Genomic DNA, 19,203 nt, shown 5'->3' with positions numbered 1-19,203 from the left:
CTACACCTCCAATGGAAGTCAAGTCAACAAGGCGTGATTATAAACACGGTAAATACTTACCTACCTGTCATTATGATTATGGTAATTAACGCCAACGTGTTACCGTACCGTTTACCCTGCATACAGAGCTACATCAGAGTAGAAAATGAATCAAATAATAAGAAAAGAAAGAGGGATTTTTTTATTAAAAGAGGGGTTTCCTTTAATTCAGAACCACGAACAATACTGATTAAAAAAAAATCCTTTGTTTTCCATAGGTACAAATTTTAAGTGTCAGTTTTGTATTCTTCCAACCGGGGTGAATAGGGATGACTGGGGCGAATACGAACAAAACTGAAATGTGATTTATCTGACAATTTCTTAATAGTTATTAAGAAATTGTATATTACGTGTAGTATATTTTGTATGATACAATTTGTGGGTAGTTACCCACAAATTGTATCATACAAAATATACTATTATTTTCTATCAAATAATATATTTTGTGTGGGTATTTTTTAAGAAATATCAGGTAAATTACATTCTATATTTTCAGAGGGGGAACGCGGCCAGTGTCCTGGGAACAATGCCTCAGGCTAATTTAGGATTAGATTTTGTTATTTAATCCCTGTTATTAATAAATTACTTTTATGTTTTGTCCCTATTCACCCCGGTTGACGGTAGTTTAAGTTATTTTTTGTGTAAGTTTAGACGTTTAGATTGTTTAAGTACACAACATTACATACAAAACTACTATTAATCTAATACCTTTAAACGAGCAATTCTTGTTTATATATATATACATATATTTCGGGGATCTCGGAAACGGCTCTAACGATTTTGATGAAATTTGCTATATGGGGGTTTTTGGGGGCGAAAAATCGATCTAGCTAGGTCTTATCTCTGGGAAAACGCGCATTTTCGAGTTTTTTTATGTTTTCACCCAGATATTTTTGTATTAAGCAGAAACGTCTGCGAACGATGCTATTAAGAGTATTAAGCTTAAAAACTACTATTATGTAATAAAATATAAAAGGCTATTTTGTTTTATGACCGGCCTCGAACTTTAGACTTCGGTGTGAATAGACAAAGATAACAATGTGCTTCACTGTTTCCCAAAGTCATAAAGTTGACTGAACTCCGACCCTCAATGGTGCCTCAAAGAATGATCCAACAATCAACTCACGCGCATTTCTGGTTAAAATAGCAAAAGGCCTTTACCTGATGAGAACTTTATATTGAGTCTTTTAAGTTTCGCTTAAAAGACTCAATATAAAGGCCTCGACTCAGCTTAAAAGACTCGGAACTTTTTCAAACGCAGAGTCGCGTAAAACAAGTTGAGCTTTTCAAATTTTGTCTCACTAGCTTTTGCCTGCGACTTCGTCCGCGTGGAGTTAGTAATTTGGGTAGCTTATTTTTGATCCAATCTACTTTTTAACGATTCCCCGTACAAACTTCTATCCCCCACCCCCCTTTTCACCCCCATAAAGGTTGACTTCTGGGATAAAAACTACCCTCTATGTCCTTCCCCGGGACTCAAACTATCTCTATAGTCACTATACCAAATTTCAACTAAATCGGTTCAGCGGTTTAAGCGTGAAGAGGTAACATACAGACAGATAGATAGACAGACAGACACACTTTGGCATTTATAATATTAATATATATTATTAGTAGATATGCCCCGAATAGTGGTTTTGGCATGACATGCGAACATTTTGAGTCACAATATTTTCCTTGTGTTGGTGAAACAATTTTTGTAGGATCCTAATCCCATCAAAAACATTACATGTAAAAAGGTGCAAGTCTCGCAACGCTTTTACTACAAAAAAGTTTTGAGATGTAATGTGAAACCAAGTCGGTTATTTTAATCAGTGCCAGGGGGTTTTAAAACCGTATCAATAAGATATCTTTAATTTGTAATACGTATGACTACACACGTACTACTACTACTACTACGTATTTGTATAGTACGTATGTCTTTAATTTGTATACGTGTGACTTGGCCAACGCACGGCTGCATAATGACAAAAGGATCATCGTCACCTATTAAAAATTCTAATTGAACATAACGCTAGCGCTAATTGCAGTTTGAGCATTAGTACACATATTTACGAGTACGGTACGAGTAATGCATTTTATGTGCGATTGCCAAGTCATTATATGTATTACAAATTAAAGATATCTTATTGATACGGTTTTAACACCCCCTGGCACTGATTAAAATAACCGACTTGGTTTCACATTATATCTCAAAACTTTTTTGTAGTAAAAGCGTTGCGAGACTTGCACCTTTTTACATGTAATGTTTTTGATGGGATCTCATCTCTTTTTGTAGGCAGTCCTTCTTTTCGGGTACTCATACCCATACTATGTATACACATATCATAACTAAACATATCTTCATTCATACTCACATCGTACATCGTAGTGTACCTTTACTTTACCTACTATTTGTAGGAACTGCAACAGTAACTTTGTAATATCAAATATTTATATGGGATTACAAACTTACTTATGCAGTTCTTAGATCTTTAAAACGTGACTGATATTGCAATATTTTTAGGTTTACCCTTTATGTAGCCATTAAACCCTAACTCTGTACCAAATTTCAGCTCTCTGAGTTTATGGGAAGTACTAATTCTATTCGGATGATCATGAGTGAATGAATGAGTGTCATAAATGCGAAACTTTGCTTTCGCTTAACTTCGGAACTAAATGACCTACAGACTTGAAATTTTGGATTTTAAGTATGTGATTATAGCTTACTGGATGACGAAAATTTCTGCGTTCTGGTCTTATCCAGAGGTTCTCAAATAGGGGCCTGAAAATGCGGCGAAATGGTTCCAGTAAAGGATGGTACGGCAGTGTTTGCTTCGCGCTCGACTTGACGGGGGCACTGCCGTGCCCCCAGATTAGGATGCCAGTTAGGACGACTGAATTAAGTAAGAGTAACGTGTGGGAAGCGTGTAAGCCTTTTAGTTTGACCACACGAATTAAAATACAGGTTATGTGTTTACCGATGGTTTACCGTATGGATGCGCGTGAGTGGATCAGTCGCTCACCGTTACACCAACTGTGTGGTCGTCACTCCTACTTTTACTTAGTATCGTGAAACGAGTATAAGTAACAAGTATTTTAGTAAAAGGTAAGTGATATGAATAATGATATAGTATTTACGTTATGTAGGGTGAATCCGAGAGACATGCTTGCCGCAGGGTAAGCCACCATGAACCATTTGACTCGAAAAGTGCCAAAATATGTAATCCTTATATTATTTATTTTTTGTCATACGGATAGGTAGGTATGGCATAGGTAGGTTTTGGCATTTTTTTTTATTTATTTATCATAAAGTACCTACACAACAATTTATAACAAGTTATATTCCTCGCCAAACTGCGATTGCAGTTTGTTGGCGAGATCACGCTCATTTTTAAGTTTTAAACATACATATTATGCTATGCACTAATGCACTAAATACTAACTTAAATACATACGATCCGAAAAGCGGATTCCAGTTCGTTACAGCCAAATATCATAATGCCCTTTTACATATTTTACTAAATCTCAAATTGTCTTAGTTCCAAAATGCCTAAATTCCCAAATTGACTTATTTTCAATACAATAAAATGTCATAATAACATTATCTCGTGGCAAGCAAAAGTCACTAAGTACCACCACAAGTTCACAGCCATCCATAGTGAACCATATTAGTACGAAAAGAAGGTTGATTTTTGTTTAAATATGGAATATTCATAAAAGCATGATCAAGTCAAGTTTTAGACATTTTGGGAAATTGTATAATAGAAAATTCATCAAAACATGATCAAGTCAAGTTTTAGACATTTTGGAAAATGGTAGAATTGACAATGTATCAAAACGCGATAGAGTCTAAATGAATTATAGTCATATTAAGAATACGGTAATTTAAGAAGTAGGCGTAAGCAGGCGTGGCTCACTCCGCGATTTCGTCGCTTTGCAACAGGTAGCTAAAAGTACATCCGTTCCGACCCCAATTTTGGGGAAAGCCATAAGCCGTGCGTGGCGCTGTTGCCACCTAGCGGCCATATCTGTGCTGATCGTAACAGACGCGTTTTGTTAGAGAGTGAGTCTTCTGTACATAGTACTATTATTTATTCTGTGGCGTAAGTCATTTCGAGCTTTAGACATTATGAGAATAATCTGTTTTGACATTCTGATATTTTAGAACACGTTATTATTATGATATTTGGCCGTAACGAACCGGAATCGAAAATGGCGATTATGATGACAAATCAAACAAAAAAGACAAGTAAAGGTTGTAACATTTGAAATTATTTTAACAACAAAATTCAGGTTCATGAGTCATCTTCCTCGCGTTGTCCCGGCATTTTGGCACGGCTCATGGGAGCCTGGGGTCCGCTTGGCAACTAATCCCAGTAATTGGCGTGGGCACTAGTTTTTACGAAAGCGACTGCCATGTGACCTTCCAAGTTCCAACCCAGAGGGTAAACTAGGCCCGTATTGGGATTAGTCCGGTTTCCTCACGATGTTTTCCTTCACCGAAAAGCGACTGGTAAATATCAAATGATATTTCATACCTACATAGGTTCCGAAAAACTCATTGGTACGAGCCGAGGTTCGAACCCGCGACCTCCGGATTGCAAGTCGCACGCTGTTACCGCTAGGCCACCAGCTCTTCTTAAACGTTCATGAGTAAGTACAGTTTTAATATTAGGGTATATTTTTCAATAACGTATTTTTAACTCATTTTTAAATCTAGCCCTAATTACTACATTTCTTTTTCTTCTTCTTTTCTTCCCTTAGGTAGTTAATTTCGTTATACAATTTTGGTATCAAAAACAAATTAGTTCTTTTGCCATAATAGTTTAAAGCAGTGTTTAGTACAATTTTTGCATGCGGAGGGAGAGGTTGTTAGATTTTGTCAGTTTTTAGGGTTCCGTAGCCAAATGGCAAAATACGGAACCCTTATGGATTCGTCATGTCTGTCTGTCTGTCTGTCCGTCCGTATGTTACAGCCACTTTTTTCCGAAACTATAAGAACTATAGGTACTGTTGAAACTTGGTAAGTAGATGTATTCTGTGAACCGCATTAAGATTTTCACACAAAAATAGAAAAAAAAAACAATAAATTTTGGGGGTCCCCCATACTTAGAACTGAAACACAACATTTTTTTCTTCAAGGTATCTAAGGATAGGTTTTCAAAAATGATATTGAGGTTTCTAATATCATTTTTTTCTAAACTGAGTAGTTTGCGCGAGAGACACTTCCAAAGTGGTAAAATGTGTCCTCCCCCCCTGTAACTTCTAAAATAAGAGAATGATAAAACTAAAAAAAATATATGATGTAGGTACATTACCATGCAAACTTCCACCGAAAATTGGTTTGAACGAGATCTAGTAAGTAGTTTTTTTTTAATACGTCATAAATCCCCTAAATACGGAACCCTTCATGGGCGAGTCCGACTCGCACTTGGCCGCTTTTTTTTTAATAATTTCGGTCAGAGTCTTCCACCTGGGCAAGTCTCCCAGATTCCCCCTAAGTAGTTGTTATATAGGAGGTGTTTAGTTGATTACATCGAAATTATGCATGTAGTTGTGTTTTTTTTTAAATTATGTATTTTTAATTGTTAGGTGTACAAGGTAATATGTAAATATCCTAAAACAAGCTAATTGCCATTGTAACCTTGACTTGTACGTACCGAAAAATAACAATTTTTGACTAAAACAGTAAAAACAAAAGGCTAATTAGGCACTTACTAGTAATATACATAAAGTTAACAGATTTATGGAAAATGTAGAAAACCTAAGCCAGAAAATTATCGTTTTTACATGCTATTATTTAAGAGCCCATCAAAGTGCACACTAGCGCCACTGCTAAATAATCGTGATCGTGATAATTTAACGAAATTTATTTAAAAAAGGGAGCCGCTACGTACTGTATCTTGTACCTTTTGAATACATCAAACTAGTTTCTATGTTGTTTATAAAAATATGTTTTTATTAAATGTGTAAAAATCAAATAAGTAATAACTCAATTCGCTTTGATTGATAATCAATCAATAAAGAAGTTGAGATAATATTGACTATTTCATCGTGCAATAAGTATTACGCCCTAGGTACCTTTATATAACCTAGCGATTATTTAAAATATGCTATGTGTGAATTTTATACTTGTCTTCAAAACAATACTTACAAAAACACACATTATTGGGGGCGATCACTAGTATATAGAACGAGCATCGATAATTGAGTTTATCGATATTGGAAGTCCCTACCTGTCAAGAAAATTTGCCCCACGGATTCCTATGTCTGTGGCACTTATTCTGTATGGGATTTTGAGTTTCCAAAACGTCCCTCTTGGCGCGTTGGTCAAAACCTCATACAAAAATAGAAATTATCCAAATTACGTAACGCTCAAAAAATATTTTCGAATTTCAGCAAAATGGCCGCCATCTACATGCGTATGCTGGGCTATACCGTGACCTTGACAATGCATGGCTTCAACATGTTCCTGATGAACAATCTTCTCCAGGGTCCCGTCATGGAAGACCCTAACATTAGGACCTTTAGTGCAATGTATAAGAGATTCTTCACAGTATGGACTATGGTAAGTCGTGTTTGCAATAGCCCCATGTTTACAATCACCACATGTAATTTAATTTAATTGTATTTATTCCAAACATATAAGCTCACAGTTAACAGTAATTAATAGTAGTAATAGTTTGTAGTCATTCTTGTTTACAATAACCTCGTGTTTATTATGACCCCATGACCATGCCCCTTGTTTGCGATACGCGTTTTAGTCTGAGGCAAGCGATATTTACCCACAATTCATATTCTAAATAGGTATCATTACTTGTATATGAGCAATATCCACAGTTCCATGATACGTTTTAAAATAATAAATAACCGAATGGCTCGCCAATTAATATTTTTATTTACTTCTTAAACACAGTTCGATGTTGATATAATTTTGATTGACAAATCAAGGCCGTTAATACATTTGATCGAGCGCAAGTAGTTATTTGAACTAATTATGTACAGGCCATTAGAAAAAATATGAGTAATGTTATGCGTTTTGAAAGATCAATCTCACCCCTTGTTCTAATTCACCCCATTTATATTTCGCTCCGTATATTTCAGTTCCTCCAAATCTTCGTGGCGTCGCTAGGTCTGACATCTGACTATCTCACGCTAAAGTACTCTAACAAGAAGGAACCCTATTGGTTGGGGGTTATGAGGAGCATGAAGAATCGTCTTTTCGCTGCTATACTCTGGCCTACGGTTTTTGTAAGTTTTATTTAAACTCTCTAACTCTCTATTAACATTTTTTTTTGTTTATTCACGTAATTTTACCCGATTATCGTTAGGCCATTCGAGTAATAATATTGCTGGCTTACAGTCTTTACCTCGTCGCAATGTATTATAAAGTTTCAAATCATGCATCCTGCGTACTACACTAATGAATCTGCAATTGCAAATTATTTAACACAGTCATGGTAGTTAAATAATTTAAGGCGCAAGGCGCAACTGACTTGCTAATTAGAGATAGAAAGGAAATTACTTATTTAGTAGCTATAATATCATACTTAAGGATAGCTCACGCTAGACCGGGCCGTGGCCGGGCCGGAGCTTCTCGTTTTCTATTGAAAAGAAAGCACCACGTGATCACCGATCAGTCGTCATAGAAAATGATAAGTGCGAAAGAGGCAGAATACAAATTTTATAAAAAAACATTGACCACATTTGAGCTTCACAGCGGCCGCTTTAATGTAACAAAACAACGATAAGGTCAATGTGGCTAATTCCGTCATAGGGGCTTTTCCGTCCTTTAGCGTTTTTCTTGAACAACGAACAAAATGAATAAATTCATCGACAAAGCAGCGATTGCTTTTAGTTTCAGCAATCAAAAGCAAATGGGTTTTTTTCTACGATTGAAAATCAATACATTATTAGTCTCTAGTTCTATTAACCCCGTTTTGAATTATCCTTTCGTTGCAGCTCGTCTCCACCTTCTTCTGGTCGTTGTACCACTACGACCGCAGTCTAATTTACCCCCTCTTCGCCGACAAGATCCTCAGCAGCACCGCCAACCATATACTCCACACGGCTGTTGTTCCGCTTGTGGTGTGGGAACTAGTTTTCCAACCGAGAAGTGTGCCGAAGAGTCATGCGGTTAATGTTGCTATGTTGACGGTGTATATGTCAACTTATTTTTTTGTGTAAGTATTTTTCGATTGTCATCTTCCTCGCGTTGTCTAGGCATTTTGCCACTGCTCATGGGAGCCTGAGGCCTGGGGTCTGGCTCGTATAATATATACGGTGTTTTTTATGAAAAAATCGTAGGTTAATTTATTTTAAACGGTTTGCGTATTTGCTTAAGCAGTGCTTATTAATGGATGAGCCCTATAAAACTGAAATAACAAGGTATTTTATTCGTTTCAGAATGTACTACACCTACGTAGAGCAAGGAATCTGGATGTACCCCATATTCGGCATCGCATACGACACTCATTTCTGCTACCCACTCATTATAACCGCCATTGGCGTGATGCTGTATACATATTATCACATGCAATGGATTTTAACAAGAATAGTTTGGGGATCGCAGGCAAAAATTAAAAAATAACAGAAATGGTTAAAGTGTAATTTCTGTGGAACTTGCTAACTATGTAAACAAACCGCCATATTGAAACTCATAAAATATGAATTTACAATGACTTTTGTTTACATAGTTAAAAAGTTCCATAGAATGACACTTTACATCATGTTAGGACAGCGTTAAAACGGGGCGACTTTGAATATGATGTTGCAAGGATGTTGAGACAGCGTTAAAATGAGGTGACTTTGAAAACATGGGACATTAACTGTAAAATAAGACCAAAAACACATTTTTAAAATCTTGTTATGCTTTTATAATTTTAAATTAAGTAGATACCTACTTATAACCACGCTTATAACTCATGATTTACCATTTTACAGTTAGCTGAAAATGTTAACATCTAAGAGACCGAGCTTTGCTCGGAAAACATATACAAACTCAAAAATGCGCGTTTTCCCATAAGACCTAGCTAGATCGATTTTTCGCCGCCAAAACCCCCATATAGCAAATTTCATCGAAATCGTTAGAGCCGTTACCCCAAAATATATATATAAATAAATATACATAGATAGATAATTATAAAATCTTTCCTGTAGACATCCCAAATTTAAGTGAATCTAAAGCTAATTTTTACGCGGGATTCCTTACAGGCGGGATACATTTTTTCAGTACCTACTTGAGACTCGAATAAGAAAAACGGGATATCTATATACCAGAGTCGGTTACTTTGATTGTGTTGTCCACAGAAGTGACCTTTTCAATTTAACCCCAATTTCATCGGAAAACTAACTTTTAGGTTGACCAAATAGATTAAAATGCAGAGGGCCTACTGGCAAACACGTATGACTGCCTCTATCGTTCGAATATGGAAGATAGAGAGGGAGATAACGAAATTTAGATTATCGTGTTTCGCAGTAGGCGCTCAGGTTATGTGTTTACCGGGATGCGCGTGAGTGGCTCAGTTGCACACCGGTACACTAAGGGCATGGACGTCGCTGTTATTTTTACTTAGTATCGCGGAACGAGTTTAAGTACGAAGTATTTTTAATAACAGGTAAGTGGCAATATGTGTAACGATATAGTAAAGCGGGGTTCCGTCTATTTAAGTTGTGAAGGAAATGTTTTGGAAAAGAAACACATGTAGTGCGGTGGGACCATGGTAAAAATAAATTAAATTGCAAACATTGTCAAACTCCGGTTACGTAGGCGACCGAAAGAACTGGTCACTCTACAATCTAAATAAGTAGTAGTACGATGCGGCTAAACGTAGGCCGCCTTATTGAAGAACGTATCGCAATGACAATCCGGCTAATCGTCGAACCGCCGCATTTCAAAACGCCCCTGTTTTTGAAAACGGCTAGCCGTAATGGACGGCGGATTATACGATCTGACTACGACATATATAAGTCTTGTGAAAAGTTGTAATGTTGGATTATTCAGAGATTGAGCAAATTTGTAAACTACATTGCAGGCAAAGCCTATCTGCTCCTACTTGATTAGAAATGTATCTTTAATGATATTGCCACACTCTGTTGTTGCAAATACCATGCAGAGTTCGCTTGACCGACTCTTCTATGTCCAAATCTTTTCCAATGTTTGTCATCAAAATCGGAAAAAAGTTTTTTACAAGCGAAAAATAAAAGAAATCAGGGTAATAAATAAAACTGTCCGTCCAACGTATTGGGATTAGTATCCTTAACGCGCTCACATATTTTTATTTTTATTAAATTAAAAGACATGTTAATAGGGTATTTGACTACTAGTCAAATCAGTTTCTTTTTTCGAACTGTCAAAACGATTTTGCTACTATGGAATTTATATGAAACACTAGCATGTGACGTCACGATCAAATATCCTACTCTTTATAGTTTTATACGGGTTTTAAAATAGAATTTGTGTCTAAAAATAACTGATGTCAACGTTTCCCTATTAATCGTCGGGTTCTTTATTTCATGGATGGTGTAAAATAATTTATTTTAAATACCAAATACCCTATTGTGTGCCCTAACAGGGTGTAATGAATTGTCCAACGTAACAGTAACATCTTATTATGTAATGTATGTTCATGACTATGCAATCAATGAAATATAAAAAAAGAATATTATTTTGTCTGCCACCGCGTGTCTGGCACGCTCAATGTATTATCTAGAATCTAGATATGAAGCAACCTTTAGCAGCCTTTTACCAAATAACGCGCATTGTCTAAAACATGTTTATTTGTGTTACATTCCGTGACTCATTAACGGGGTTGATAATTGACCAAAACAAACTGATATATACGATCATTGGTTCATTTAATGATATGATAATGATATTCAACGGTCAAGGTTGAACGACATCCGCAACAATATTGGAATATTTGGAATCGTAAGTAAATATGTGACGTTATTTATGAAAAGGGACCTTATTGTCGATGGCGCTTACGCCATTATTAACGATGCTCCGATATAAATACAATGAAGCGATGCTGTACGGCCTAAGGACCATCGACAATAAGGTCCCTTTTCATAGATAATGCCCCATATGTAATCATAAGTATTTTATGGAATACAAACCTAATTTTGTAGTGATATTTAAGTTTTTTTTTTAGCACAATGGTCGCCATCTACATGCGAATGCTGGGCTACACCGTGACCTTGACAATGCATGTTGTCAACACGTACGTGATGACCAGCTTTCTTCAGGGTCCCGTCATGGAAGACCCTAACATTAGGACCTTCACCGCGATGTATAAAAGATTCTTCACTGTCTGGACTACGGTAAGTTTGGTTACAATAGCCCCGCGTTTATTATGACCCCATGACACTGCGTCATGTTTGTTAAACGCGTTTTAGACTAAGTAGACTACTTCTCAGGCCATTACCTGCCTTTCCCTACCCTCTACTCTAAACTAGTAGGTAAGAGCGGTATTAACAGATTTAGGATAGGGGCCTAAATCTGTTAACACCGCTCTTACCAGAAAACGAGTCCCAAGAAATAGTGTATGCTCAGTTTCATTAGTGCGGGGTGAGGAAGATTTCCAAAATCTATGCCATTATGAGTATCGCTAGTTGTTGTACCGCTAAATAGACTATGTTTGTCTACCCCACATGACTTTAATAATAATTTTTAGGTTTCTAGTTCAATTTTACCCCATGTCCTAATTCACCCCATTAAATTTTAGTTCCTCCAAATCTTCGTGGCGTCGCTGGGTCTGACGTCTGACTACCTCACGCTGAAGTACTTTAACAAGAAAGAACCTCATTGGCTGGGGGTAATCAGAAGCATGAAGAATCGTCTTTTCGCTGCTGTACTCTGGCCTACGGTTTTTGTAAGTTTTATTTAAACTCTTCTACTTATCTTTACATCTTATAAAACAAAGTCTCCTGCCGCGTCTATCTGTATGTTCACGATCAACTCAAAAACTACTGAACGGATTTTCATGCGGTTTTCACCTATCAATAGAGTGATTCTTGAGGAAGGTTTAGGTGTATAGGTAATTGGCAAAAGTTTTGTGTAAATTGGTTAATGATTAAAACAGGGTTCGAAAGGATAATTATCAATGATAGTTATCTTGATATTTATCGGATAATTATCGCGATATAATTATTAAAGACTATACCCTGGATTAAAATCATGTTTGCTATTTCTAGAAAAAATGAGCTACATGTGGAGTGCAGGAAAACCAACCAATTCCAAAAGCTACTATACAACATAATTGTTATGTACTATTAGAGGAGAAAACACCATACATCATTAAATAAAGGATTTAATACATAAAAACATGGAAAACAGGCATAGCTTAGGTAAACCACACTCCTACGCCGTAATGGCGGTCGATCCACACTGATAGGTAGGCCGCGCCAATCGTAGTCTTCCCATCGACACCGACCGTATAGGGTTGCACAAGAGCAAACCACATGATCGGTTATCAGTACATAAGCTATCATTACATTATGCCCCCAATTATGCTATCAAAATGGAAAGAAACGAGGTCAGCACATGCACATTATCTACCAGTTAAAACTATGCAAAGGGGCTATTCATAAATTTCGGGGGGAGGGTCTGGACATAGGATGATGGTAGCATGACGTAGGAGGAGACGGGGTCATTCAAAGCACGATTTTTGGATGTTTAGGGGGGGTCAAAAATCGTCAAAAATAGATGACGTAATTTATGAACAGCCCCAAATCAATTACACGTGGTGCAATATCACATGATATTACAAAACAAAACGTCTATTTTAGGTGAATTGATAACACACAAGTAAAAATTATAATATGTATTGCGCGTGGATTTGTATATTGGTTTAACTAAGGTATGTATATATAAATATAATAGGACATTTTTACACAAATTGACTAAGCCCCACGGTAAGCGCAAGAAGCCTGGTACTCAGACAACAATACAGTGTGTAAGTCCAATACGGGCAATAAATTAAACCAGATATAAGAATTTACCCGTCTAATAATTAATTAAGAAGTTTTTTAAAGTTACACTTAATATGACTCCGTAATAATTTTTTTTCACATGTACCAAGCAGCAATGTACTGCAAACATTAAGAAACAGAAGATGACATGACATTACGAGATACGAGCTTTTTATTGTAACTGCTAACAAAAGTTGACAGTTACTTTAAAAAGCTCGTATCCCGTAACGTGTGGTGTATTACATTGCGGGCCGAATTATTTTGTATGGTTAAAATTTTTATTGCATTTCTAAGTAAAATGTATCTCAATATACTTTTTAGGTCCTATGCTAACCACCGTTTAAATATTCGCCCGTATTGGATTTACACACTGTATATATAATATATAAATACTTAAATACAATCATGATTCATCAGGGATCACACAAATAAATGCCCTTACCGGGATTAGAACCCAGGACCATCGGCTTCATAGACAGGGTCACTATCCAGACCCACTAGGCCACACCGGTCGTCCGATATATAGTACAAGCATTGCTTAGTTTGGGGCTAGGTCGTATGTGTAGTTTGTGTGAGATTGAGATTATCCTAAATAAAATCAAAAACCCTGTGTTTCAGCTCACCTCCACCCTATTCTGATCGCTCTACCACTACGACCCCATCTTTAAATGCCATCCATAACAACGATGAAACACTCTTACCCTTGCCCTTGCCTCTATTAACCCCGTTTTTAAATCCCGTCTTGTTGCAGCTCACCTCCACCCTATTCTGGACGCTGTACCACTACGACCGCAGCCTGATCTACCCCACCTTCGCCGACAAGATACTCAGCAGCGGCACTAACCACGTCCTGCACACTGCTGTCATCCCACTTTCGGTGTGGGAGGTGGTTTTCCAGCCTAGGAGCGTTCCGAAAAGTCATACGATCAACGTTTCGATGCTGTCGGTGTATATGTTTACGTATTTATTTGTGTAAGTATTTTTCTAAACATGTAAGGGAACACGTGACCCATTTTTTAGGGTTCCGTACATCAAAAGGAAAAAACCGGCCAAGTGCGAGTAGGACTCGCGCACGGAGGGTTCCTCATCATCAACAAAAAATAGAGCAAAACAAGCAAATAAACAAGCAAAAAAACGGTCACCCATCCAAGTACTGACCCCGCCCGACGTTGCTTAACTTCGGTCAAAAATCACGTTTGTTGTATGGGATCCCCACTTAAATTGTTATTTTATTCTGTTTTTAGTATTTGTTGTTATAGCGGCAACAGAAATACATCATCTGTGAAAATTTCAATTGTCTAGCTATCACGGTTCGTGAGTACAGCCTGGTGACAGACGGACGGACGGACGGACGGACGGACGGACAGCGGAGTCTTAGTAATAGGGTCCCGTTTTTACTCTTTGGGTACGGAACCCTAAAAACGGAACCCTTATAGGATCACTCGTCTGTCTGTCCGACCATCTCCCTTTATCTCCGAAAATACTGGGTCTAGAATTTTGACAAAAAATACACAAAATAGTTCTTTACCTATAGATGACAGGAAAACCTATTAGAAATGTGCAGTCAAGCGTGAGTCGGACTTAATTACTATGTTTTTGATCCGACCCCTACGGGTTTGTTAAAGACATTTCATTCACGTTCCACAAATAAAATACATTATTAAAAATTGGGTAATGTACGTAACCCTTGGGACGCGAGTCCGACTCGCACTTGACCGGTTTTTACTTTGTTATTCCTTTGGTCCGAAATTCGAAATTTAGTTAAATTTAAATTCAAAATGCTACCCATGAGCTTCGTCATCCGGCCCATGGAAATGGTCAAAAAAGCGCTTGAGTAGTTGACGGATCTTTCCTATGGCGGTAATTACACAAAAGATCCCTATGGGCAGGCGTGGTTCACTCCGCGATTACCTACGTACCTGCAAGTACATGCGGCCCACACCAATCTTGGTGTTTAGCCATAGTAGTTGCCGCGCACCGCTACGGAACGGGGACGCCTGCTCGCGCTTGACATACCTGCCGTAGACGGGTTTTGTTAGAGACTGAATCTTCTGTACTTAGTACTACAGTGAAACCTGGTTAAGTGGGACCTGGATAAGTGAGAAACCTCTATAGCTGGGACTCATGGTGCGGTCCTGACACTTTAGCACTGAATTACCTCTGTTAGTGAGAAAAAACGAACCTCTATAACTGGGATTAGCTGTTGTGATTTTATAGTCACATTTACCTCTATAAGTGAGACAGAGAGTGTATTTTACCTCTATTACTGAGACTACATTTTTCTAATTGTTTTTTTAGAATTGTATAGGAATTGACCTCTATATCTGAGATAACGTCAATCTATGACCTCTCTAACTTGGACTTTATTGATCAATTTCCGTATTCTTACTAACTCTTAGTCTATGCACAAATTCCGCATTTGCTTAATTGTGTCTAAACGACTTCAAGTTTCATTTAGTTACTTTATGTAGTTAAAACTATCGAAACGAAAGCTGAAATTTTGATAAGTAACACGAATAAACAGATTTTCATTTAATAAATTTCTAAGACGCAATGAAGTCCGTATCAAATTTAATTGAAAAAATCTATCCTTTGGAGAATCATTCAAAATAAATTCAAATAAATATTTAAACAGACTTAAAAAATATTTAGGGACAAGGATAATTTTACCTTATTTATTTTTAAAGATGATTACAAAATACCTTATTAACCACCTCTATAACTGAAATATATCCTCTATTCTCACCTCTATTAATGGGACCCTCTGTAAATGAGACAGACATTTATTTGTACCTGGCTAACTGAGAGCCTGGGTAAGTGAAATACCTCTTTAAGTGAGACAAATCTGCTCGTCCCTTGAAGTCTCACTTATCCAGGTTTCACTGTATTATTTATTTTGCGCTAATGTATGGGTCGAAGTGTTTCCTCAAGGGCTCCCAAAAACCGTAAGATAAGATAATATTGTGGTAGGTATGTCGATATATGTATATGTAACTAAGTAAGTAATATTTATTAGCACAAAAATTAACAAAACTTCATTAAGACGAACAGAACTTTGTGCTAAAAGGTCCTCATTCAGGTTGATGTCCCGAAATGAACCTAAGGACACACAACGAGACGCTGATTTTCAGTGAGGCCTGATAAAAACTAAAACTAAATCTAATATGCCGATTATTTAAAGTAGATTATCAGCATTTTCACTACTATCATGTTGTAATTGTAAAATTGTAACAATGTTTCAATTGACTTAAATAAACAATTTTTATTCTTTTCAGAATGTATTACACCTACCTAGAGAAAGGCGTTTGGATGTATTCTATATTCGGCATCGCATACGACACTAATATTTGCTTCCCGCTCATTATATCCTTCATTGGAGTTATGTTATACATATATTACCACATGCAGTGGTTTTTAACCCAGATAGTTTGGCAACCACAGGCCAAAATTAAAATGTAATACAACAGGCAAGAAAAATTCTCACCCCGTTTTAACATTGTCTTAACTCTTAACATGTTGTTAAGGCAGTGTTAAAACGGGGTGACTTTGAACATGTTGTTGGCAAAGTTGAGCATTAAAATGGGGTTACTTCGAGTAATGGGACGCTTTAATTGTAAAATGACGCTAACGTATTTTTAAGACATTGTTAAAACGGGGTGACTTTGAGTTGAGACCGCGTTAAAATGGAGCGCTTTCGAAAGAGTAATGGGAAAATAACTGTAAAGCTAAGAACTTTAAGAAGGGAATATTTTCGTTAATACACAATAATGTGTATTTTTATAATTTATCCAATTGTGTTATTTACCCTTTTCGACGCCGTGTCAAACACAAAAGCTGTCACGCTGACGCCACGTCACCGAAGTGTCAAAACTGAAATTGAACTTTATGCATATGCACGTAGGTCTATGTTGCTCTGTGGTCTGTGACTGACTTGATATATCGGTCATTGGCGTCCAAAAGGTTAATTGAATTTCTAAGTTTCAAATTAATTATGGTTATTACTGACAGTTAAGGTCAAAATATTTATTATCCATAAAGCGATGAAAATATATAGGTAGATATACTTAAATAGACATTATTTGACGAATTCTGATAACCGGGGGTTAAAGTTTCCTTTTCCATTTTCGCCCCTTACTGTGAAGTTTTTTTTTATTTTTTATAAAATACAAGTAAGTTATTTAAAGAGAATATTGTTACGGGTGACGTTAAATTATTATTAAAATAAAATTTTAACAAAAAGTGTGATTGTTTGTTTGTACTTTTCGGCTCGATTTCCATATCCCTATTTGATGCGGCGGCGGGTTTGTCGCAAATTCCATATAACGAATTATAGTGTGTCAAAGGTCTGTTTGATTTCAAACAGACAGAGAGAATCATACTATCTTTGTCTAACACTAGTACTAGCACCCAAGTATAGTTTTTTTGTTCCTATTTACTGACAAGATTTGGTTGACCCAGTATAACTAGAAATTAATTAGAAAAAAAACCGGCCAAGTGCGAGTCGGACTCGCGCACGGAGGGTTCCGCACCATCAACAAAAAATAGAGCAAAACAAGCAAAAAAAAACCAAGCAAACAAACGGTCACCCATCCAAGTACTGACCCCGCCCGACGTTGCTTAACTTCGGTCAAAAATCACGTTTGTTGTATGGGAGCCCCACTTAAATCTTTATTTTATTCTGATTTTAGTATTTGTTGTTATAGCGGCAACAGAAATACTTACATCATCTGTGAAAATTTCAACTGTCTAGCTAGCACGGTTCGTGAGATACAGCCTGGTGACAGACGGACGGACGGACGGACGGACGGACGGACAGCGGAGTCTTAGTAATAGGGTCCCGTTTTTACCCTTTGGGTACGGAACCCTAAAAATAACGAAGCGACTGCCATATGACCTTCCAACCCAGAGGGGAAATCAGATATATAGGGGCGGCCAAGGTGCTCACAAATATCTGAACACGCCTCTATAGTCAAGGCGTTAGAATGCGTGTTCAGATATTTTGAGCACCTCGGCCCCTCCGATATATCTGATGGCGACTCAAATGAAATGACAATAACCAGTTGGGCGCGCTGTCACGCAGAGGCCGCACGTCTTTTATCTGTTTTAAAATTGTTAAAAATTCGTGCGTATTAGATAACATATAGGTATGTATGTATACAGGGTGATTCATGAGACGTGAGCAGGACTATGCCTACACAATCAGTAAATGTAAAAGAATCGTTCACCACAATATTTAAAAGTAAAACAATCACGCTTTTTGTCTGTTGTTATACTTTTTGGTAAGGACATTCAATTTGGCACTTGCTAGAGTCATTTTACCACTTTGGAAGTGTCTCTCGCGCAAACTGTTCAGTTTAAAAAAAAATGATATTAGAAACCTCAATATCATTTTTGCAGACCTATCCATAGATACCCCACACGTATGGGTTTGATGAAAAAAAAATTTTTGAGTTTCAGTTCGAAGTATGGGGAACCCCAAAAAATTATTGTTTTTTTTCTATTTTTGTGTGAAAATATTAATGCGGTTCACAGAATACATCTACTTACCAAGTTTCAACAGTATAGTTCTTATAGTTTCGGAGAAAAGTGGCTGTGACATACGGACGGACAGACAGACGGACAGACGGACAGACGGACAGACAGACAGACAGACAGACAGACATGACGAATCTATAAGGGTTCCGTTTTTTGCCATTTGGCTACGGAACCCTAAAAACGATTCTGCTTAATATTCAATTCACTATTCACACAATCCAAGGTAATCTTTACCACTAACTAAAGTACCTAACTAACTAACTAGTTCAGGTTTACTTGAATAGTGTGAATAAATAAATAGAATTCTTCTTTTACCCCTTTTAGTATGAGGTGGCCACTTATTGAATGGTGGCCAGTAATATACGGTTTATCCTATATATATTTTTATATTTTATTTTTCATATATTTCTTCTCAGATTATTCTACACATTCATCGAGCAAGATTATTGGGTATATCCTATATTTAAATTAATGTATGGCACAATTTATTTTCCAATATTTTTATGCTATACTTTCTTTGTTTTATTTATAAATTATAAGTCGCAATGGATTATAATAGAGTTTCTGTATCCATCAAAAAAAGTTAATAAAAAGGTAAAATAAATATTTGTATCATTTGATTTGATTAGGGATAGAAATAAGATCAGAAATACAACTAAAATTGTATGTAAGTAA

The 19,203-nt window shown here is 36.8% G+C and overlaps 2 protein-coding genes across 5 annotated transcripts in view; both read left to right on the top strand.

Moving 5' to 3' along the window:
- Positions 1-19,203, top strand: part of LOC134659241 (androgen-dependent TFPI-regulating protein-like) — a 516,400-nt gene that overhangs the window by 490,407 nt on the left and 6,790 nt on the right. The window lies entirely within an intron of this gene.
- Positions 3,057-19,203, top strand: part of LOC134659242 (androgen-dependent TFPI-regulating protein-like) — a 317,918-nt gene continuing 301,771 nt past the window's right edge. Inside the window, exons 1-5 of one of the 4 annotated variants that reach the window (XM_063514886.1) lie at positions 3,057-3,112; positions 6,421-6,589; positions 7,126-7,272; positions 7,984-8,204; positions 16,269-16,499. In XM_063514886.1, the coding sequence (XP_063370956.1) occupies positions 6,425-6,589; positions 7,126-7,272; positions 7,984-8,204; positions 16,269-16,452 (717 nt within the window). In that variant the 5' untranslated portion in view covers positions 3,057-3,112; positions 6,421-6,424 and the 3' untranslated portion in view covers positions 16,453-16,499. Of the gene's footprint in view, positions 3,113-6,420; positions 6,590-7,125; positions 7,273-7,983; positions 8,205-8,427; positions 8,628-9,614; positions 9,639-11,174; positions 11,344-11,747; positions 11,895-13,611; positions 13,655-13,744; positions 13,966-16,268; positions 16,500-19,203 lie in introns of those variants that run through there. The other 3 variants (XM_063514885.1, XM_063514887.1, XM_063514884.1) reach the window with 3 other exon arrangements.

This window comes from Cydia amplana, chromosome 24 (assembly GCF_948474715.1).
Source record: "Cydia amplana chromosome 24, ilCydAmpl1.1, whole genome shotgun sequence".
Taxonomy (NCBI): Eukaryota; Metazoa; Arthropoda; class Insecta; order Lepidoptera; family Tortricidae; genus Cydia; species Cydia amplana.
This window is presented reverse-complemented; position numbering and strand designations above follow the sequence as displayed.